The 20,472-nt window shown below is 32.0% G+C and overlaps 1 protein-coding gene across 7 annotated transcripts in view; it reads left to right on the top strand.

Annotated features, from left to right (window-relative positions):
- Nucleotides 1-20,472, top strand: part of LOC115877651 (mushroom body large-type Kenyon cell-specific protein 1) — a 117,156-nt gene that overhangs the window by 87,336 nt on the left and 9,348 nt on the right. For 2 of the 7 annotated variants that reach the window (XM_030893904.1, XM_030893902.1), the window contains exons 5-10: nt 2,896-3,036; nt 4,871-5,059; nt 8,408-8,885; nt 11,541-11,788; nt 15,529-15,935; nt 19,614-19,852. In XM_030893904.1, coding sequence (XP_030749764.1) covers nt 2,896-3,036; nt 4,871-5,059; nt 8,408-8,885; nt 11,541-11,788; nt 15,529-15,935; nt 19,614-19,852 — 1,702 coding nt within the window. Of the gene's footprint in view, nt 1-2,880; nt 3,037-4,870; nt 5,060-8,407; nt 8,886-11,540; nt 11,789-15,528; nt 15,936-19,613; nt 19,853-20,472 lie in introns of all 7 variants that reach the window. The other 5 variants (XM_030893901.1, XM_030893898.1, XM_030893903.1 and 2 more) reach the window with 4 other exon arrangements.

Raw genomic sequence — 20,472 nt, 5'->3', positions numbered from 1 at the left:
ATAATCCAATTACCAGAATTCTTTATTAAAATAATAAATTCCTTAATTCATTCACAGTAAATGTTCAAAGTGACCACCATTCATTTCAACGTAGACATCTGATCTTTTTCTCCACGATCTATGTACCCTGTGGAATATTCTTGGTGTTGTCCGAATTTGATTGGGACAGTCAATAATGCGTTGCCGTAGTTGCTCTTCAGTATTAATCGGCACTGAGTAAACCAATTTTTTTTTAAACCAAAAGAGTTTATTTCGTTTTTAAAGCAATAAGATGTTTTAAAAATCATAAAATTTTGATTTCCAATTAATTATTTAATAACTACTTGGTTACTTCTGAACCGCCATAACCTTCATAAGTTTATGTTGATTAACCAGTCAGTAACCCATCAGAGCAAACACTTTACCTTCAATTTTCTCGAAAACCATCGCCTCTAGGCGATGTTCAACAAGAGTACCTTTTTTGTAGAAAAAAGTATGTAGTTTTCAAAAAACCATGTGAACCCACGTTGCAAAAAAAATAACCTCAAAGAAGTTATTCACGAAACAACCCACTACCCTTGCAAAAACTACCCTTTCCGCTTTTCCAAATAATTTTTCAGTATCACCATTTGATTTAGGGTCAAAATTTATGGCAGAGGATTTTTTTTCGAAATTTCATCTCGTTTTTTAAGCCTACAATTTCAAAACAACCGTTTTTTAAATTCACCCTTTCAGTGCCCCTAGCTCCCTTAATATGCATTTTCCGCCCTATACTTATAGGAACTTTTTTTTATTATTTTTAGGAGTACTATCACCCCCCGATTTTTTGTTACACCATTTCAATGACACCCTGTATGCAACGTGATTTATATGGATTTTTGCCCTGATCTGGTTTTATTTTTACAAAATTATTAATTGAATTTTAATTTAAATATAAAACATCTGATTAAGAAAAATCTGATTAAGAAAAAAAAAACAAGTTTTGACCAGGACGGTTAAAGCCTGGTTAAAAACACTGGTTTAAACCGCTAAAACTTGCCAACTCTGCTTTTCTATAGGAGATAGACGAAAACTAATATCTCTAAATCTGATGCTCAATTTTTATCAGAAACATGATGGTAAAATCCGCACATCAATATCTGTTACCATTTCGAAGTTACAAGGTGTTTTTCAAAAATGTGCATTTTTAACAAATCGCTTTAACTTTTTTGCTATGGAAAATTTTGTATTTTTTGATGAAAATATTTCCAAAGCACTTTTTTACGGAGAATATAATGGTTTGGTTTGGTATAAAAAATATAGACTTATATTTTTTAAATTAATAAATTAGGAGTTATCAACAGAAAATTTGATTTTTTATTTGGAACACATTTTATTATACATATATTTTGCTCGATTCCTCTTCGAGATATAGATTTTTTTAAATACCACTTGAATAAGCCACGCTGAATAAATGCATTAAACAGAGCCGGCCGTAAGGGTACGCTTATGTTGGAGCTGCGATAAACGATAAAAGCAGTGAATTAGCGCTGCTCTGATCGTTGCTCAACTGCCAACCGTGTCTCGACGCGTTGCTCCAGTATAAACACCTACATATAAATTAATATAATAATATTCTTTACTTCGCTACTATCGCTGCTCTTATCGTTTATCGCCGCTCCAACATAAACGCACCCTAATGCAGAAAAATGCTAGCTGTGAGCAGTAATTAAAACGAAAATAATATTTGGCCTATGGGAGATGCAGAATTTTATAACAATTTAGACTGTATTTAACTACAAAAACACACTTAAACTATATCTAATAACAATAATAATAAATAGCAAACCAAGATACGAGATTTTGCTACAGGAGGTGTTCGAAATGTCGACCGTCTTCTGTTATGCACAGATGGGACTGTTTCTGAACATTTCTCACGGAATTCATTAAATCAGTCGAGGTGAAAGATACCCTCGCATAACCGCTAAGTACTTCTATTCATGTTTATTTTTTGCGGGCACAGTTTCAAAACAAGAACCTTAGTCTTCCGCAAAGATAAAAAGCCATAGGCGCTAAGTCCGGCAGCCACGACGGTCAACCGGCTGAGACCTTGGTTAGCTATTCAATTATTTTCGAAACTGGCTGCAAAAAACCGCTGATACCTTCGAGCGTTGTGAGGGGGTGCCTCGTCTTGTTGGAAAAATATGTTTTCCAGTTCCATTAACGACAGATCATCAATGAGGAGCTAAAGCCTACTACTTAAAAGTGACGAACTTTTAAAAATTCTGTATTTCGAAGCGGACTATAACAAAATATCAAGTGTGTTATATTTTTGGAAAGGTAATTTTAAGATCTTTTCAGTTAATTAAAACTATACAGGGTGTCCCAAACAAAAAAAAACAATTTTTCTGTTGATAACTCTAAATTATTAATTTTAGAAAAATTACTTAAATCAATAAATTCCACGTAAAAAGGTGTTTCCGAAATGTTTTTCAAGTATACAAAATTTCCTGTAGCAAAAAAGTTACAGCGATCTGTTAAAAATGCACATTTTTGAAAAACACCCCGTATAACTCCGAAACGGTAACAGATATCGATGTGCGGTTTTTACCACCATGTTTTTGATAAAAAATGAGATCAGATACCGATAGTTTTCGTCACTTATAGAAATTTCCTATAGAAAAGGGTGTTTCCCAAGGGTTTTTTTTGTTTTAATATTTCGGGACATACTTTCTTTTTAAAATATATTTCTTTTACCTGACATTTATACCAAGAGAACCAACTTTATATCATTTATTTTTTTTTCATATCTTTCGATTGCGTATTCGTATTTTATATATTTCGTATTGTACTATTTCTTATTTTTGCTAGACCATAATTTTATTTTCTATTACTAATTTAGAATTGTTGGTCAATATTTAGGCAAAGTTGTTTCAGGCGCCTCTCCTGTCCATGGCCGATATCCTGCGGTTTTCTGGCATGGATCATCCTCCCGACGCCTTAAAGATATTCCTTCAAAAGGCGAAAGAGAGTCAGGACACGCAGAGTGAGATCATTCAGTACCTTCAGGTACGAAATGTAAGAATATCATTTTTTCCACATATAAATTTACATAACATTTAGTTTTAAGGAAAATGTTTAAAACTTATTCAGATTATTAAACAGAGTAGGAAAACGAACAGAGACACATTTTTAATATTTTTCAAATTAAAGATATTATAACAATATATCTAGACAAATATCTGACAAATATCTGCTACTTTTTAAACTGCATCAGATTTATAGAAATAATTTCAATAAATAAAAAAGTTTAAAGATGTTTAGATATAATTTTGTTAGGGATCATCATTGATTCTTAGACAGAACATTTCCTGTTTTCTATTATTATTCTGATTTTATTTGCCCAAAAAGACCATATTACTATACCGGGTGCGTCTCAAAAGTGGCTCACCTCTATAACATTTTTATTTTTGCAGATAAAAAAACGAGATTTGGTATATTAGTATATGACATAAATTAGGATTGATTGACGTATTCAATTCTTTTCGGTCACTTCCTGTTTCACCGGAAATAACTACAATTTTTGATTTTTAAATGGCACCCTCGGTATTTTTTTACTTTATTCGATAGAAAATGACACTCTGAATCGAATGACATATCATATGTCAATTTTTGACGTAGTCACTCAAAAACAAATTCTATTTTAAATTTCAATCTAGAGTTTCATGGCTTTTAAAAACACTAATTTTTAATCAAGGAGCCTTGGAAAAATAGATTTGATCGTCTAATGTTTTTAGTACCTTGTTCTGGCCGGTTAAAAGATGCCCAAATCGTATTTTTAATCATATCTCAATTTTTTCAAATAGAACGAGGGTGGCTCATTAGCATATTTAGAAAAAGCATTTTTTTACGAATAATTTGATACCACACACTTGGTATTTTGAGTTAAATTGTCGTTATGAACCGCATGTTACAATTTCAAATAAACCATATGCCAAAATGTCAAAAGTTGACATATGATATGTCATTCGATTCAGAGTGTAATTTTCTATCGAATAAAGTAAAAAAATTCCCAGGGTGTCATTTAAAAATCAAAAGTTTTAGTCGTTTCCGGTGAAACCGGAAGTGACCGAAAACAATTGAATACGTCAATCAATCCCAATTTATGTCATATACTAACATACCAAATATCGTTGTTTTATTTTAAAAATTAAAAAAGTTATAGGGGTGAGCCACTTTTGAGACGCACCCGGTATAATATATGCATATATTTTGAATGGCTTCACAACCAAATATGGGCTTAAAGAAGTTTTAACAACATATTAATAATCATTCTCGCCTTACTTTTTTTTATTTCAGCCATTTCACATCGTCTTCATTTATATTTCCGCTCAGTCTTTAGTCCTAGTTTATACCGTATGATAAAAAAAACGGCGTCAATGACGGTTGGGGAATGATGATCGATAATAATTTGGCCGAGGCCAATCTTTACACGTCACTTATTAAAAATTGACATAAAACTTCAAAAATTAATACTAATTATAGAGAGGTTCAAAACGGATAGTAGGTTTCCAGAAATGCACATCTATTTCCAAAAAATATATTTTTCTCGAATTTACTATACCAATTAAAAATCATTTTTACTCAATATATAAATAAATTACAATTTTCTTAAGGCCAACTGGCAGTAAGCGCCATTAAAAAATAAATAAGAGTTCAGGCCAAGTAAATGACGTACAGGGCTTGACCTCGCCAAAGTTATGATCGATTGTCATTCCCCAGCTGTTTTTGGCGTCGTTTTTTTTTCGATGGTATGGTAAAATTTAAACTTAATTGATCATCCCAACTTTTTAATAGAGTAGCAATGATAATTGACTGTTTGAAATTTATGTACTTGTACTTTTTAATGTAGGTTTATTTCCAGGCCCTTCTTGCACCTCAGAACTTACTAACCAATCAGAAACAATCGGACGGGACTATGCCCAATCAGATTCCTGAATTTGCGAAAAGACTGAGTGAAGACCACGTCAAAATGCAAAATAACAACGGCGAAGCTGAAAGGCTTACGAGGCCTAGCCCGTCAAACTCAGTTATCACAAAGGTAAATTTCTGAAACTGAATCAGTATATTTTTATTATTGTTTTTTTTTCTTCTTTTTACACTATGTAGATAAAAATGTATAGAGGTAAAAGGTTTTCTAAATTAGATTAGATTAGATTTTTGAGGTGGCCTGATCAGCCTGTTCAATTGCAGCATTTTCAGATCTATTGTGGTCCTATTCTGACCTCTACATTACATCTCCAGTACTATCCTTTTCAAAAGCCTCAAAAGATTTTTTGCTTAAAAAAATATGTTTTGCTAATATTTTGAGGTTCTCCAGATCCAGTGCTTACTGGATTTTTTTTGTGTTTTCTTTGTAAATTTAGTCTACTACCTATGTTGCCATATTATCAAAAAATTATGTTTCTCAACTAAAAAATAAAAAAAAAACAAAAATTTCTTCAAAAACTTTAAAATTTTCTTTTCGCAAAAAGAAACTCATAATCGTGTTTATAATAATCTGGGGTCGAAATATATACTACCCCTAAAAATATTTGCACTTATTTAAGACTCACCTTGTATATAGTTAAACCCTATTTTTACCACTATTATGACATATTTTACAAAATTTTAATCTAACTTTTAAAAAGAAAGGTCATGTTGATACGTACTTGTGAAGAACTGATAACTTACATCACAAGTAGGTTACCTAAGCCCTGTACAGGGTGGGTCAAATTTGACGCTTTTAAATGGAAACACCCTTTTCTATAGGAGATAGACGAAAACTAATATCGGTGTCTGGAGCTCAATTTTTGTCCAAAAAAAATGATGGTGAAAACCGCATATCGATATCTGTTACCGTTTCGGAGTTACGGGGTGTTTTCAAAAATATGCATTTTTAACAAATCGCTGTAACTTTTTTGCTATGGAAAATTTTGTATTTTTATGAAAACATTTCCAAAGCACCTTTTTACGTAGAATTTAATGGTTTAAGTATAATTTTTTTAAAATTAATAATTTATGAATTATCAACAGAAAATTTGATTTTTTATATGGGACACCCTCTATATTTTTAATTTATTGAAAAGAATTTAAAATTGCCTTTCCAAAAATATAACACACTTGATATTTTGCTCGATTCCTCTTCGAGATATAGAGTATATAAAAATTCGCCCGTTTTAAATAAGTAGGCTTTGAACGGCACCGGCTGTAATGCAAAAAAATTATAGCTGTGAGCATTAACTAAAACGAAAATAATATTTGCTATGAGAGATGCAAACTTTTATAACAATTTAAAAGATATTTAACCAATATCAACACACAGATTTTGCTACAGGTGTTCGACATATCGACCGTCTTCTGTTATGGACAGACGGGGCAGTTTTTGAACATTTCTCGCGGAATTCATTAACTCAGTAGGGGTGAAAGATACCCTCTCATAACTGCTAAGTATTTCTAATTCTTGTCTAGATTATACCGAAGAATAAGGAACCTTTATTCTTCCGCAAATATATCCATAGGATTAGATCCATGGGCACTAAGTCAGGGGGCCTCGACGGCCAACGGCTGGGATCTTGGTTAGCTGTTCAATTATTCTTGTAATTGGCTGCAAAAATTGGCTGATAACTTCAGCGTTCAGAGGCGGCGCGCCGTCTTGCTGGAAAAATATGTTTTCGAGTTCCATTACCTACTAGTTAAAAAAAAGGTCCAAAGCCTACTAGTTAAAAGTGGCGAACTTTAAAAAATTCTGTATTTCGAAGGGGATTATAACAAAGTATCAAGTATGCTATATTTTTGGAAAGGTAATTTTAAACACTTTTCAGTTAATTAAAAATATAGAGGGTGTCCCAAATAAAAAATCAATTTTTCTACTGATAACTCTTAAATTGTTAATTTTAAAAAAATTATACTTAAACCATTAAATTCTGCGTAAAAAGTTGCTTTGGATATGTTTTCATAGAAATACAAAATTTTCCATAGCAAGAAAGTTACAGCGATTTGTTGAAAATGCACATTTTTGAAAAACACCCTGTAACTCCGAAACGGTAACAGATATTGATGTGCGGTTTTCACCATCATATTTTTGATGAAAATTGAGCTCCAGACACAGATCGTCTATCTCCTATAGAAAAGGGTGTTTCCATTTAAAAGCGTCAAATTTGACCCACCCTGTACAAAGCATGAGACTATAAGAAGATATGAGAGAATTTTATAGACTCAAGAAATAAAAAAGTTAAAACCTGGGTAAATAAGAGACAAGATATATTTAATGAGAAAGTCTACCCACTGTGCCGCACATTTAACACTTTATACAGGGTGAGTCTTAAATAAGTGCAAACAATTTCAAGGCTGGTAGATCTCGATAAAAGAAACATTTTATCGTTACCATTTTTCACACAAATAAGTCCAACAATTTCCAAACTAACCAAGTTATTTAACTTTGAATATTAAAAAAAATTGTTTTAAAAAAAATGAGAGTTACCGGATGTTTTCTGTATTTGCATCCCTTTTAGTGCCGTAACCATGGTGATATCATGATACCATGGTGATATCAGAGATCAATTATACCGTGAGAAAATTTGCGATGACCCAAGCAGTTCTAATAGTCTTCTAAAATATACAGGAAAATTTAACAGAAAGCGCACGATTTTTTTGTGGTCTAAATGTACCACCGCTGAAAATATTTGCACTTGTATTTAAGACTAACCCTGTATATTGAGAGGTAATACATACAGTTCATACCAAATAAACTTTATGTCACAACATGATTATACGCTTGACCGGTACAGCGTTGCCCACTTTTATATATTTTCTATTAATCGAAATATTTTAGGAAACAAAATAAATTAATTATAATTATATAAAGAGTTATTATTTACATCAATAAAACTCACCTTTTAACAGCACTTAAGAGACATAAAAGGCTATTACTACCGGTTTCCCGTTTAAAATATTCTAATAAAGTTGCGATGAGATTTTTTACGGCTATTAAGCTATCTTGTACACTTTGCACTAAAAGAGGTTCTAAAAAGAACAATGTTGGACTGCAAGATCTGCTAGTAAACATTTTTAAGCGTAAGGTAGCACAACACTATTTATTTAAACCAAAAACTCGTAATACAAAACTAAAGTGTCAAAACGAATAACAATGTCAGGAAATGAATAAATAAATGCGGCAACTTAGCATTTTTTACAGCAGAGCTACCACCTGAATCCCCAGCGTGAAATTTAAATTCCAGTTAGTCAACACGGCGTCGAATGTGTTCATGGTTGGCAACAATGGATTTAAAAATCGCGCTCTCGATTACGTAACTAAAAGTTTAATTGATATCAAATATATTTTGTGTTAATAGAATATAAGAAATGTTTATTTATATGATTTTGTTAATTTGGTATTAACATTTTTTAGGTCGAAAAACCTCGATCGGAGTCATCTGACGTAGACACAGAAGAATCCACCTCGAATGTGATACTAAAAATTCCGTCCTTTAAGCCGACGTCGAGCAAAAACGGCTGCGACATTTTCCGCACCAACTCCCTGGAAAGTTCAAACCGACTGGTGTCGCCCCCCCTCACCACAGCCAGTGAATCCAACTCCCCTCCCATCCTGCCGGGCAAAGGACTGCTCATAAAGGATGTCATCTCACACAGCATAAGCCAAAAGTTCCAGCAGAATTTGGACCATCCGCCGGTACGACGACCGCCGCCCATGTCCATGGACATCGATTTTAAGAGGGGCGGATTTACGCCACCCCTAAGCGGGCTGCCGTCCGTTATAAAAGTTCAGCAAGAGGCCAGTAGATCTTACCAGCAACCGCCATCACATCCACCCCCGCCACACCAGACGAAGCCTCCAGGGCCTGGTGGACAACCAACTGGGGGTAAAGGTGAGTAGACACTTAATTGCATAATTTATTATGTATTATACTATATACAGGGTGCTACAAATTTAAGGTACGAGCATTGGTACCTCAGAAGCCGTAATAGATACGAAGATGGTTAAATTGAGGCAAAGTTGCACCTTGGGATGTTCATCAAGATGCCATCAAAAAAGTTTTAGAATTTTCAAGGTTTGCTGAGTTCTTTGAAAAAAAAAGATTTTTTTGAAAATAAATTTTATTTTTTTCTGTCGTTATTTTTTAGAAGATCGAAAACCTAATTGTACATTCTTATAGCCACTTTATCAGGGCTATCTGATAGTGTTTTTAGATTCCTCATTAGCAATCAAATTTACTAATAGTTTCTAAGATACATATCCCAACTTAGTTTTTAAAATACGGACCTGCATTTTTTATTTCAGGTTCTGAAAGAATTCCGTCTCCCCACTACAACGATATACCACACTTTATTTTTTGTTTTGTTTTGGGTACTTTAACAGCAATAAAACTTGATTGTTATTTATTTACTTTAATTGTTATTTAAAATAATTTCAAATCCGACTCTTGTTTTAAAATTATTTAACCTGATTATATTCATCAGTATAGCAACAATTTTGATGAGCGTTAATTAGCATTGAATAAGGAAAATCGAGCCAGTTAACAAATTCAAATAAATAATATCCAGTTCGGCATTTTAAAGATATCATTTTTAACTCTTTGTATTATGAATTTGAAATCTCAATGTACGATCTAATATTATGCATAATATTAATCGTAATTATTATAAATAAATCAACTTCTACATACTAGTTTCTAATGTTCTATAGGTTCGAAAGGATTACCACCCTCCCTGTTGTACAAATTTATTTTTCGTTTAATTTTATGTATAGCCCTTTTAACAGATATTCTTCTTATACTTCCGAATGCATTTTATACTATTTGTTGTAAATGTTGAGTTGAGATGTATTGATTTCACTTTTACAAATGACGTCAAGTAATGCCCCGCTCCCTTGGCGACAGGTCCAGGAACCTCGCTGGTCATTATACTGCTCCACCATTTCCAGTCCATCTTTCGGGGAAATTATTTGATTGTTTATATTATATTTTATTTATATTACTTATTTTTTATTACTTTATTGTATTTTATTTTTCGTATTCAATATTTTACCGCACGTCATTGTTAAGTTTTAAAGCTCATCATTGTGACGATAAATAGATAAATATAAAAAAAACAGAGCATGACTTGAAATTAGTTTAAATAAATTGTGTTTAAATGCCCGAAACAAAAAAAAATAAATGTAGCATATCATTGTATTCAGGAGACCGAATTTTTTCAAAATCATAAATAAGAACTGCAGATCCGGATTTAAAAAATTAAGTTCGCCTATGTACCTCTCAAATTATCAGCTAATTTGAAAATCCAACAATATTAGCAGGTAGCCGTGATAAAGTGGCTATATGAATGTGCAATTAGTTTTTCGATTTTATAAAAAGTAACGACAGAGAAAAATTAAATTGATTTTCAAAAGAAACCCGGCTTTTCCAAATAACTCAGCAATCCTTGGAATTTTTAAAACTTTTTTTATGACATCTTGGTGAAACTCCCAAGGCGCAACTTTGCCCCAATTTAACTATGTTCGTATCTATTTTGTTTACCGAGATACCAATGCTCGTACCCCGACTTTATATATACAAAGCACCCTGTATAAGTACATAGAAAACATTAAAAACAATTTCCCCATCTATATAAGCCTTAACTGTTAAGAATCAAATTTATGTTCAAATTAATCTTTAGGAAGTAGATAATCTTGAGATTTCCTACAAAAGTCAGTTTTATAGCTTGCAAAAGACTACTAGTGTATGAGTCAAGTTAAACTACAATCTGACGATTTGAAATTGTGCAGATAATATTTCTTTGTTTTGTTTTTTATCTATATGTCGATAGGATATTCTCTGCTTTTTCATCTCATTCATAATAGTTTTATGACTGATTTAGAATATCAAAGGGTTTTTTGTTAGTTTTTAGCTATTAGAGAACTGCTGATCTTTGGCAGTTCATTTGTGCTTTCAGAATTAGATCATTAGATGAAAGTGCTATGCCTATGCCTGTCTGTTTCTGCAGCGGACTATCTACTTCTCCATGATTCAGAGTTTTATTACCTGACAGGCCACACATCTATGTATTCCCAATACTGGTTCTGGACTAAGATAGATTTCCGATGAGCCTTGCCTTGCTGGTTCGTCGGCTATTTTATTGTGGATACCGTTGTGGCCTGATGCATAGAATAAGTTAATTCTGTTACTTTTTGCCAAAATCATAAATTCGGCCAGGCATACCCAGGCAAGTGTAAACTATACCTTTGAGCTTTGTTTTCTGTACTTCTAAGCGCCTTAAATGCTGCCTGACTGAGCATATATAGCTAAGTTCTCCTGAGTAAGCTCTTATTCTTCGAGCCACATCTACATTACGAGTTTCAGCCCCCTAGCTCATATAGGGCCAGGGTTACGACGCTCTAAAATCGTTACCATTTTTGTGACGCTTGGCGACGTTGGCGTGACGCCTCGCGTCAAAACACTTCAAAAATTAATGCTAAAAAATAGTTCTTCTGGCTAATAAACATATAGATTCCGATATGGTATTAAGATTTTAACATTTAATTTCAGGAACTAGACCTAAACGTGGAAAATACAGAAACTATGACCGAGACAGTTTAGTGGAAGCGGTCAGAGCCGTGCAAAGAGGAGAAATGTCAGTTCATAGGGCGGGAAGTTATTATGGAGTTCCTCATTCCACACTCGAATACAAAGTTAAGGAGCGCCATTTGATGAGACCGAGGAAAAGAGATCCAAAACCCAATCCCGTCGACGAGAAAATTGCTAGTTTAAAACAGAACGATCTCAAAATAGCTCAGGTAATGGAAAACGCAATGACTAAAGAATACAAGGACTAATAACACCCGAGATCAAACTGTTACCATACTTCCAAACAGTGCCGTGGCACATATTTTTGCTTGAAGAGATATTTATATTTTTGATAAATGTTTTGACTACGCCTATTGTATGCAGCGATATCATACTAATTAATTACAAAAAAAAGAAACGTATTAAAATGTTAACAAAAGGTATAAAACTAGTATCGACGTATAGCACATAATATCAAGTAGGTACATACATTCTTCCTTTGGTTTAGGTACGCCAGGAACAAGTTGGTTCTCGATAGTTTCAGGTGCGGGCTTTTCCTTTTTCTTTTTTATAATATCAGAAAAATAATTATCGATTTCAAATTAAAAAAAAAACTCTAAAAAGGTGGAGTGGGCTGTTTATTTACCTATGAAACGTAAGTCTTGGCTCTGTCTTATGGCTGCGTCTTTTACACTTGAAAGCTGAACAACTAATCACCATTGTAATAAATTTTATACAAAGTTCACTACACACAAACTATTAAAAATCGCTAAAATTGTCGCTGATGACTCATTCGTTACTTCCAAAAAAATGGCGTCTAATATCACAAATTCTGCTGCAGCCCGTATATGGGCGTTAAATGTCCTTGTATTCTTTAGTCATTGGAAAAACGTAACTTTTAATATTTTATGCTAGTAGAAAACCGCTTTAAAAATTTTTATTATTCAATAACTGAAATACAATAAAAGCCCGGAATATTTACAATTTTATATCAGTTTAAAAATAAACTATGCTCTTTCATTATTTTTTTTAATGTTAAATGAAAAAAACTACCTACAGGCTATTATTACTAGATCGATACTTCTTTGCTATTTGATTTTGATTTTTCAAAATTTAATATGGCTGCAACTAGCCTGTAATTTATTTTAATGGCTTAATAAAAATTTTACTCCAATTGCTTTAAGGATTGTAATTAAATTTAAGTAAAATAAGTCGTAGATTGGATGTTATGACTAATATAATATATATACATGGCTTATATATTTCGGTTAGGTGGGTTTATACTGGGGTAAATCAAAACTTCGTTTTTTGCAAGGGTGGTCCGAACTGTATTCCGGAAACTCCGGCAGCATATTCTGCTGATAAAAATAAATAAAAAAGTTTATATAAATGTATGTCCTAAAATGGCTTAGTTTCGGAGATACAGGGTGTAGAAGATTCATTTTTATTTCGATGTTTTCCAAATAACTTCTGAAGTAACATCAATATTTGGATGAAAATTGGTATCTGGGAGTTTCTTGGTATGACAAATTTGATTTTGAGGGCGCCACCTACATATTTTTTAACTGGTTTGAAGAGTAATAACTTTTCGTCTATACCTGTATAATACTACTGAGTAAAAAATATTTGGAATAGAAATTATCAATACCTGTCATCATTGACATCAAATCATATATTTGAAATGTTTTTGTGCCAAATGTTCAACAGATATTGTTTTATCATCATTATTTGCAGAAAAATTTATCATTAATTTAAAAAGATAAAAATTTCCCAAATTTTTTAGGTATTTCAGTGAAATAACTATCTACTCAACGTGTTTATTTTTCGTCAATAATGACATGTATTTACTATTTCCATTCTAAATATCTTAAGAACGGTTCCTCGTAGCGATTTTTACAAAGACATATTATTTACGTAAAAAATCACAGAGGTGTATATTTCTTTGCTCGGTAGTTTTATACAGGTACGGACAAAAAGTTATTACGCTTCAAAACAGTTAAAACACACTAGGTGGTGCCCTCTACTAGTAGAAGTCATATTGACATCAAAATCAAATTCTCCTGTCAAAAAACTCCCAGACATCAATTTTCATCCAAATATTGACGTTATTTCCGAAATTATTTAGAAAAAAATTAAATAAAAATGAAACTTCAACACCCTGTATCTCTGAAACTATGCATTTTAGGACATACATTTATACGAACTTTTTTACTTATTTTTATCTGCACAATATACTGACGAAGTTTCCGGAATACAGTTCGGACCACCCTGTATATAAATCAATTTCACAATTAAATGTAATAGTTTAAAAATACCCTTAATATGTTTAATACATTTTTTTCAATGATACTAATAGTATTATAAATCACTATACTAGAATCACACGGTATATATCAAAATATTCAATGGTCGAAGTTAACCAAAATACGGCAGTACAAAATTACAAAATATCTATATATTATTCTCCTTCACCATTTTGTCAATAACAAAGAACGTTAGATTCACATTCATTTCTCATTATTTGTATAGTGCGCGCTTATTTTAAATATTTATCAAATATTTTACATAGAATTAGTATTTTTTAATACTTGGTAACAGTCAATGAACTGCATTTTTTATACAATATTAAACAGGTATCGTAACTTAAATAAATTGGGAGTCTAAAAGAAATTTTGTTTTGAACTCTAAATGTAATAATTATTGTTAATTCAATGACATGATACTTTCTAGTTATGTAACAACATTCAGATCATTTATTGTATTGAATAGATAAAAAAAATCAATCGCAAACCAATTATACAGAGTGAGTCTTAAATAAGTGCAAATATTTTTAGGGGTAGCATATTTCGATCCCAGAAACAGGTCTATGAGGTTTTTTAAACATTACAAAAATTTGGAATTTTTTGAAAAACATTTTGGAATTTTGAAATTTTTTTATAGTTCATAGTTAAAAAACACAATTTTTTAATTTAACTCGGTTATTTTGGACTTATACGCAAAACGGTTAAGAGAAAATATGTTTCTTTTATCGAGATCTACGAGGCAAAATAACGGAGTTATTCAAGTTTGAAAATTAAAAAAAAATATTTATTTTTGAATTAATTTGAGGGCCATCGGATTTTTTCTGTATTTGCATCCCTTTTAGTGCCGTAACCATAGAGTAAGCCATAACCATGGTAATATCAGAGATTAAGAAATTATACCGATTTTTTCAACATCTTTTGTTAAGAACAAAACGTGTTCGTGGGGTCGATATACAGGGTGTCCTAGGCTGAGCGTGCATTAGAAGATTCTAGAGAACCACAATATCTATATCAGAGATTTTTTGCACATCATTGTTTTACAACGAGATCGATAGAGGAGGAAAAAAAATGATTTATGATAATTTTTTAATGGCTCAATTCCGTGACATCTGCGGCCATTATTATATGACATTCGAACAATTTCATTTTTGAAATAGGTAGCCACATGTCTTCTCTTTATGGTACAGTGGCTGTGGTAATCACTAAATTTGATTTTTAGGCTATACATATATTTTTGACAGGCAGTTTTTTTTATCCCTACATTTTAAATATTTTTTTTTTCTCAAAAACGGATAATGTTAGATATAGAGTGTTTAATATCAAAAATCATAAAATTTTACAGAGAATTTAAGTATGTATGTCATAAAAATGGGGGCATCCATTTAAAATAAGAAAGTTGTTGTCAACTTCCGGTGTTTCCGGAAGTGCTGCCATATTGTAAATATTTTTAATCGATATATTATCGTTGAAAAACAATGATACGCAAAAAATCTCCGATCTAGATATTGTAGCTCTCTAGAAACTTCTAATTCACGCTCAGCCTGGGACACCCTGTATACCACCCCTAAAAATATTTACACTTATTTAAGACTCAACCTGTATAAACAACCAGAATTCCAAGCATCAGAAATACCAGCATTTAGTATAATACAAATTATTTTTTACAGGAGAAGCTAAAACAAAACGCCATCAAACCCACTCAACAAAAATTCCCTCCCACGTCTCCTAACGGTATCAAACTGCCCATTTTCGAAGCGACAGCCGCCGGGCTTACACCGGCGGCGGCGGCAGCAGCCGGTTTGGGCAGTTACCCCCACCCCTTCTCCTTCTGGCCCCATCCGGGTTTCCCCCCTAATCCCATCGAATATGTAGCAGCCGCCGCGGCTGCCAGAACTCCCGCATCACCTTTTCTTACCACCAATCCAGAAATATTCGCCTCCCAAATGATACAGAAACTCCAGGAGGAGACTTCTAGGACGTTGGGCACGCCGTCGCCTCAGGGAAGTACCGCAGCGTTAGCTAAAAGTACTAGACAGATGGCGGAATCGCTATTAGACGGATCTGGATCAAATGGGTAAGTTTTAATTATATTTCAATTTTTCTCAGATAAATGTAAATATTATCAAAACTTACTGTCATGCAGGTAATAGGGAACGTAGACTAGCTCGGGAACTATTAAATATATAACTTAAGACTTACATAGAGATAAATTGGACAAAATAAATAGCTGGAAATTAATTAAGTTCTAAAGCTGGCCGCTAGAGGGCGTAGACAATTGTCTGTTAATTTCCTTTATTTAAGGATTAATAAAAATTAAGCACTGTATTCTTTAACCAATCACGCACTTTTCTACATCTGAAGTTTTTTTTATCTATTTTAAAAAATAAAGTGGTGGGGGAAGGTCAAATATTTTTACTTTAAAATGTTGATATCTCTGTTTTGAACGGTTTTGAACGACCAATTTTATTTAAATCGTGATTACTCAATGGTCCCATTTTATGAAACACCCTGTATAAATTTTTAAAAAAATCTTAAAATATGTAAAACAGCAAAATAAAATATACGTGTTTAATAGTTTTTCCGAAAATCTCACCGGTTTTTAAATAAAAAAAATTCTAATATTTGAGGGGTTGTATCACCCCCTTAGAATGCGAGTTTCGAAAAATCCCTTCTTATCGAACATCTACACCCAAAATCAATCCGTTTTCGAAAAATCACCTTTTTACGTCAAGCGCTTTAAGCAGGATCGTGATTAATCAATCACCAGATTTTTCGAAACACCCTGTATACATTTTTAAAAAATCTTAAAATATGTAAAAAACAAAATAAAATATACGTGTTTAAGCGTTTTTTCGGAAACGACCGTTTTTTGAATAAAAAGTATTGTAATATTTGAGGGGTGGTTTCACCCCATTGGAACTGGAATTTCGAAAAATCCCTTCTTATCGAACCTCTACACCCTAAAATCAACCTGTATGCCAAAATTGAGCTTCTTACGTTGAGTGGTTTGAGCAGGATCGTGATTAATCAATGAGTCACTTAGGGATTTTATATATTTAAGAATATATAAACAAGGATATTATACAGGGCGTTTCAAAACAAATGCGAAAAACTTCAGGGGGCGATTCCTTGTTCAAAATAAAGGGTAGTTTGCTTTATAAACGTTGGGTCAAAAGTCAACCATTAGGGATATATCGCGGTACAAAGATGGCGGAAAAATAATGTTTTTATTTTTTACCTTGAAAACGAAAAACGATAGACTAATGAAATTTTATGGAAGCATTACTGTTATGAAAACATACTTTCTGGTAATTTTTTCACTTTTTTAAAATGAGTGCAAGGGGTTGAAATAAACTACCCCTATCATTCTTGTTAACGAAATTTAAAAAAAAGCTTATCAAACACATGCAAAAAAAATAATAAAAATTAATTTGGATAGTTTAGTTTGTTTAGAAACTTTTTTATCTCTTATGTTTTTTTGATAAAACTCGCCGATTTGAAATTAAAAAATAAAATGTAAAGCATTACATGTCAGGACAAAAAACATTTTTAAATAGAGAATCTAGTGGGCTGCTCTAATTTTTTTAGGATAAAATCTAGTCGGTCGCTGTCACTTTTTAGGGGATGTTTCTAATATTATTTTATTGACATTACTCTACTGCAATACGTTATTATCTAGATTCTTATTGTTATCGTTATTATCACTAGATTCTTTATCTAAAAATGTGTTTTATCCTGACATGTAATGCTTTACATTTTATTTTTTAATTTCAAATCGGCGAGTTTTGTCAAAGAAACATAAGAGATAAAAAAGTTTCTAAACAAACCAAGCTATCCAAATTAATTTTTTTTGCATGTGTTTGATAAGATTTTTCTTTAAAGATCGTTAACAAGAATGATAGGGGTAGTTTATTTCAACCCCTTCTACTCATTTTAAAAAAGTGAAAAAATTACCAGAAAGTGTGTTTTCATAACAGTAATGCTCCCATAAAATTTCATTAGTCGATCTCTTTTCGTTTTCAAGATAAAAAATAAAAACATTATTTTTCCGCCATCTTTGTACCGCGATATCTCCCTAATGGTTGACTTTTGGCCCAACGTTTATGAAGCAAACTATCCTTTATTTTAAGCAAGGAATCGCCCCCTGAAGTTTTTCGCATTTGTTTTGAAACACCCTGTATAGTATAGATTTAATGGCCCTCAAAGGAAACAGAATTTTTGAAGCAGGTTTACTCAACGGGTAAAAATGTGGAATAAATATAATTGAAAATTAATAACCCCTATTACAACAATATTATTACATTAATTTGCTTATATTAGTAATTTTGAATTCGTATAATATATCCAATAATCATATTGTCATCCTTAAAGATCATGCTTGTCATGGATACTGGGTCTATTATATTTTGTTAGTGAAAATTGACAATATTTGTGTAACTAATATATAAAAATCTATAAAACTGGACTATTCTAATTTCAAAGATCAAGATAATCTATTAAAAAATAGATAAAAAGTCAATATCGAGAGAAATTTAAAAAAAACTTTTTTTTTGAAATTTAATACAACGCTACAATTAGTGTTAAATAATTAGCAAAAATAATATAAATATATTAAACAAAGTGTATTAATTTAAGTCCAAATTAATACTTAATAAATTGTTCTAAACTATTTTCTTGTTACTTAAAACTAAATCCAGTATGACTATTAATCATAACTGAATAGAATACGATTAACAAGTCTTTGCGTAAAACAAATTATATTATTTTATTTTATCAGTACAACATTCCACTTTAATATTTTAATATAGGGAAATTAAAATAACTTTGGTTGCGCATAATAATACGACCACCAGCAAACTCCATAAGACGACGTATGTGTCTGATGATGTGCAACCTATGCGTGCAACGAAAGTTGTTTTAATTTCCCTTTAGACATTTTTATCACTACAACAAAGAAGTACTACTAGTAAAGAGCCGCATTTATAAATAAATTGTAGTATTTTTATCTTATGAAGACTTGCGACTCGTATTCTTCTCGGTTATGACCAATATTTTGATTGGGTTTATTTATTAAAAGAACACGTCGTTTAGCACACTACTTTTTGGCAACATCAGGTCAAATCTGTTCTCACTTTGTTGACTGTTAAATTGGAAGTTAAATTAATTTCCTGTTGTTTAATATTTTCTTATTTTTTACCAATACAGTTGTTTCGTGATTTCGAAGGACCGCCCTTTTGCAAGGGAAATGATCTGCTAAGGAGACACTACTCTAATTTATTCAATTAAATGATAAAAAATATAACAAACAAATTGAGCCCGTTTGGTATGAACAAACATTATTTCACGAGTTTTTGTCCATCTCTATACAGTTACAAAACAACACTGCCGCTGATAGAAAAGCAAACTTTTCACTGCGCTGTCGCTTGGAAATTGCGTGATATTAGACAGATGCGGAGGTACCGAACTGCTCATAATTACAAACAATAGTTTTATAGAAGGGGATATGCGAATAGAAATAATCGAAATGTTCATTTCAACAAAATATTCTAGTACTAAAAATAATCGAAATTAGAGAACCATAATATCGAATTCCAGTGCGTGTCAAATAAAGCAAAGATAATGTGCTTATTAAAATATTATACAAATACGAAATTTTAAAGATTAAATACAAGAATTATTACTGAAAATCTAATATATTAATATGAATAAATATTTAATTATTAATAAAAAAACTGTATTTTCTCTTTTTCAGATCGTTTTTGGACGGAATCATACGATCCAGTCTGGAATCAGGCGTCCAATCATCAGACAGCAAATGTTTAAAGGAAGGGAAAAACATCACTCCTGAGAAAATGTCGAATAGGGCACTACTAGATCAGCTGTGCAGGAATAGTCGGTTGACACCACTAACCAAACCAGACGTTTCGGAAACTAATAGTTCGGAGGACGAGTCTTATAGAAAAGGTTCTAGTCCTCTGAACTTCTCAACAGGTACTTCAATAACAATACATTTCTTCAATAATAGTAATAATATACAGGGTGGCGCCTCTGATACGACGCGGAAGCTCCAAGGACGACAGTTTCTATTGAAATGAAATTTTGTGAGCATATGTAGCCTAACTTAGAACATTTCTTAAAGATAGAGACTTATACAGTGTGTCCCCAAAAAAAGTTACACATTAAAGTTGTGTTTTTTGTAATGGAACACCCTATATATTAATTGATTTTCGGATTCTCGGAGAAAAATAAAGGTGAGTTTCATTAGAAAAGTATATGATTAAAATGCAAGGTTATTGACATATTTAACATTGTCAAAAAATAAAAGAATACTTTTTAAATTTCAATAAAAACTACATAAACTGTAATTTTCCCGGTATAGCCTAATAAGTAGTTAAAATAACTATTGTACTTTAAATCAAATTAAAACTTAACCAAAAAGTTATATAGGGCGAGACAAAATTAATATTGAAAATTGGCCACCTTTAAAAGCAAGTTACTGTTTTACTTTAAATGGAACACCCAGTATATTATTCCGATATTCAGTCGGAAATTCAGGTCTCTACAAAATACCACTAAGGTTTCCAACCAAACAAAGATTTTTCTCTCGATTT

The sequence above is a fragment of the Sitophilus oryzae genome, unplaced genomic scaffold (assembly GCF_002938485.1).
Source record: "Sitophilus oryzae breed Bouriz unplaced genomic scaffold, Soryzae_2.0 scaffold_1496_pilon_pilon, whole genome shotgun sequence".
Taxonomy (NCBI): Eukaryota; Metazoa; Arthropoda; class Insecta; order Coleoptera; family Curculionidae; genus Sitophilus; species Sitophilus oryzae.
The sequence above is the reverse complement of the archived record's forward strand: the minus strand, read 5'-3'. Positions and strand labels throughout refer to the sequence as shown.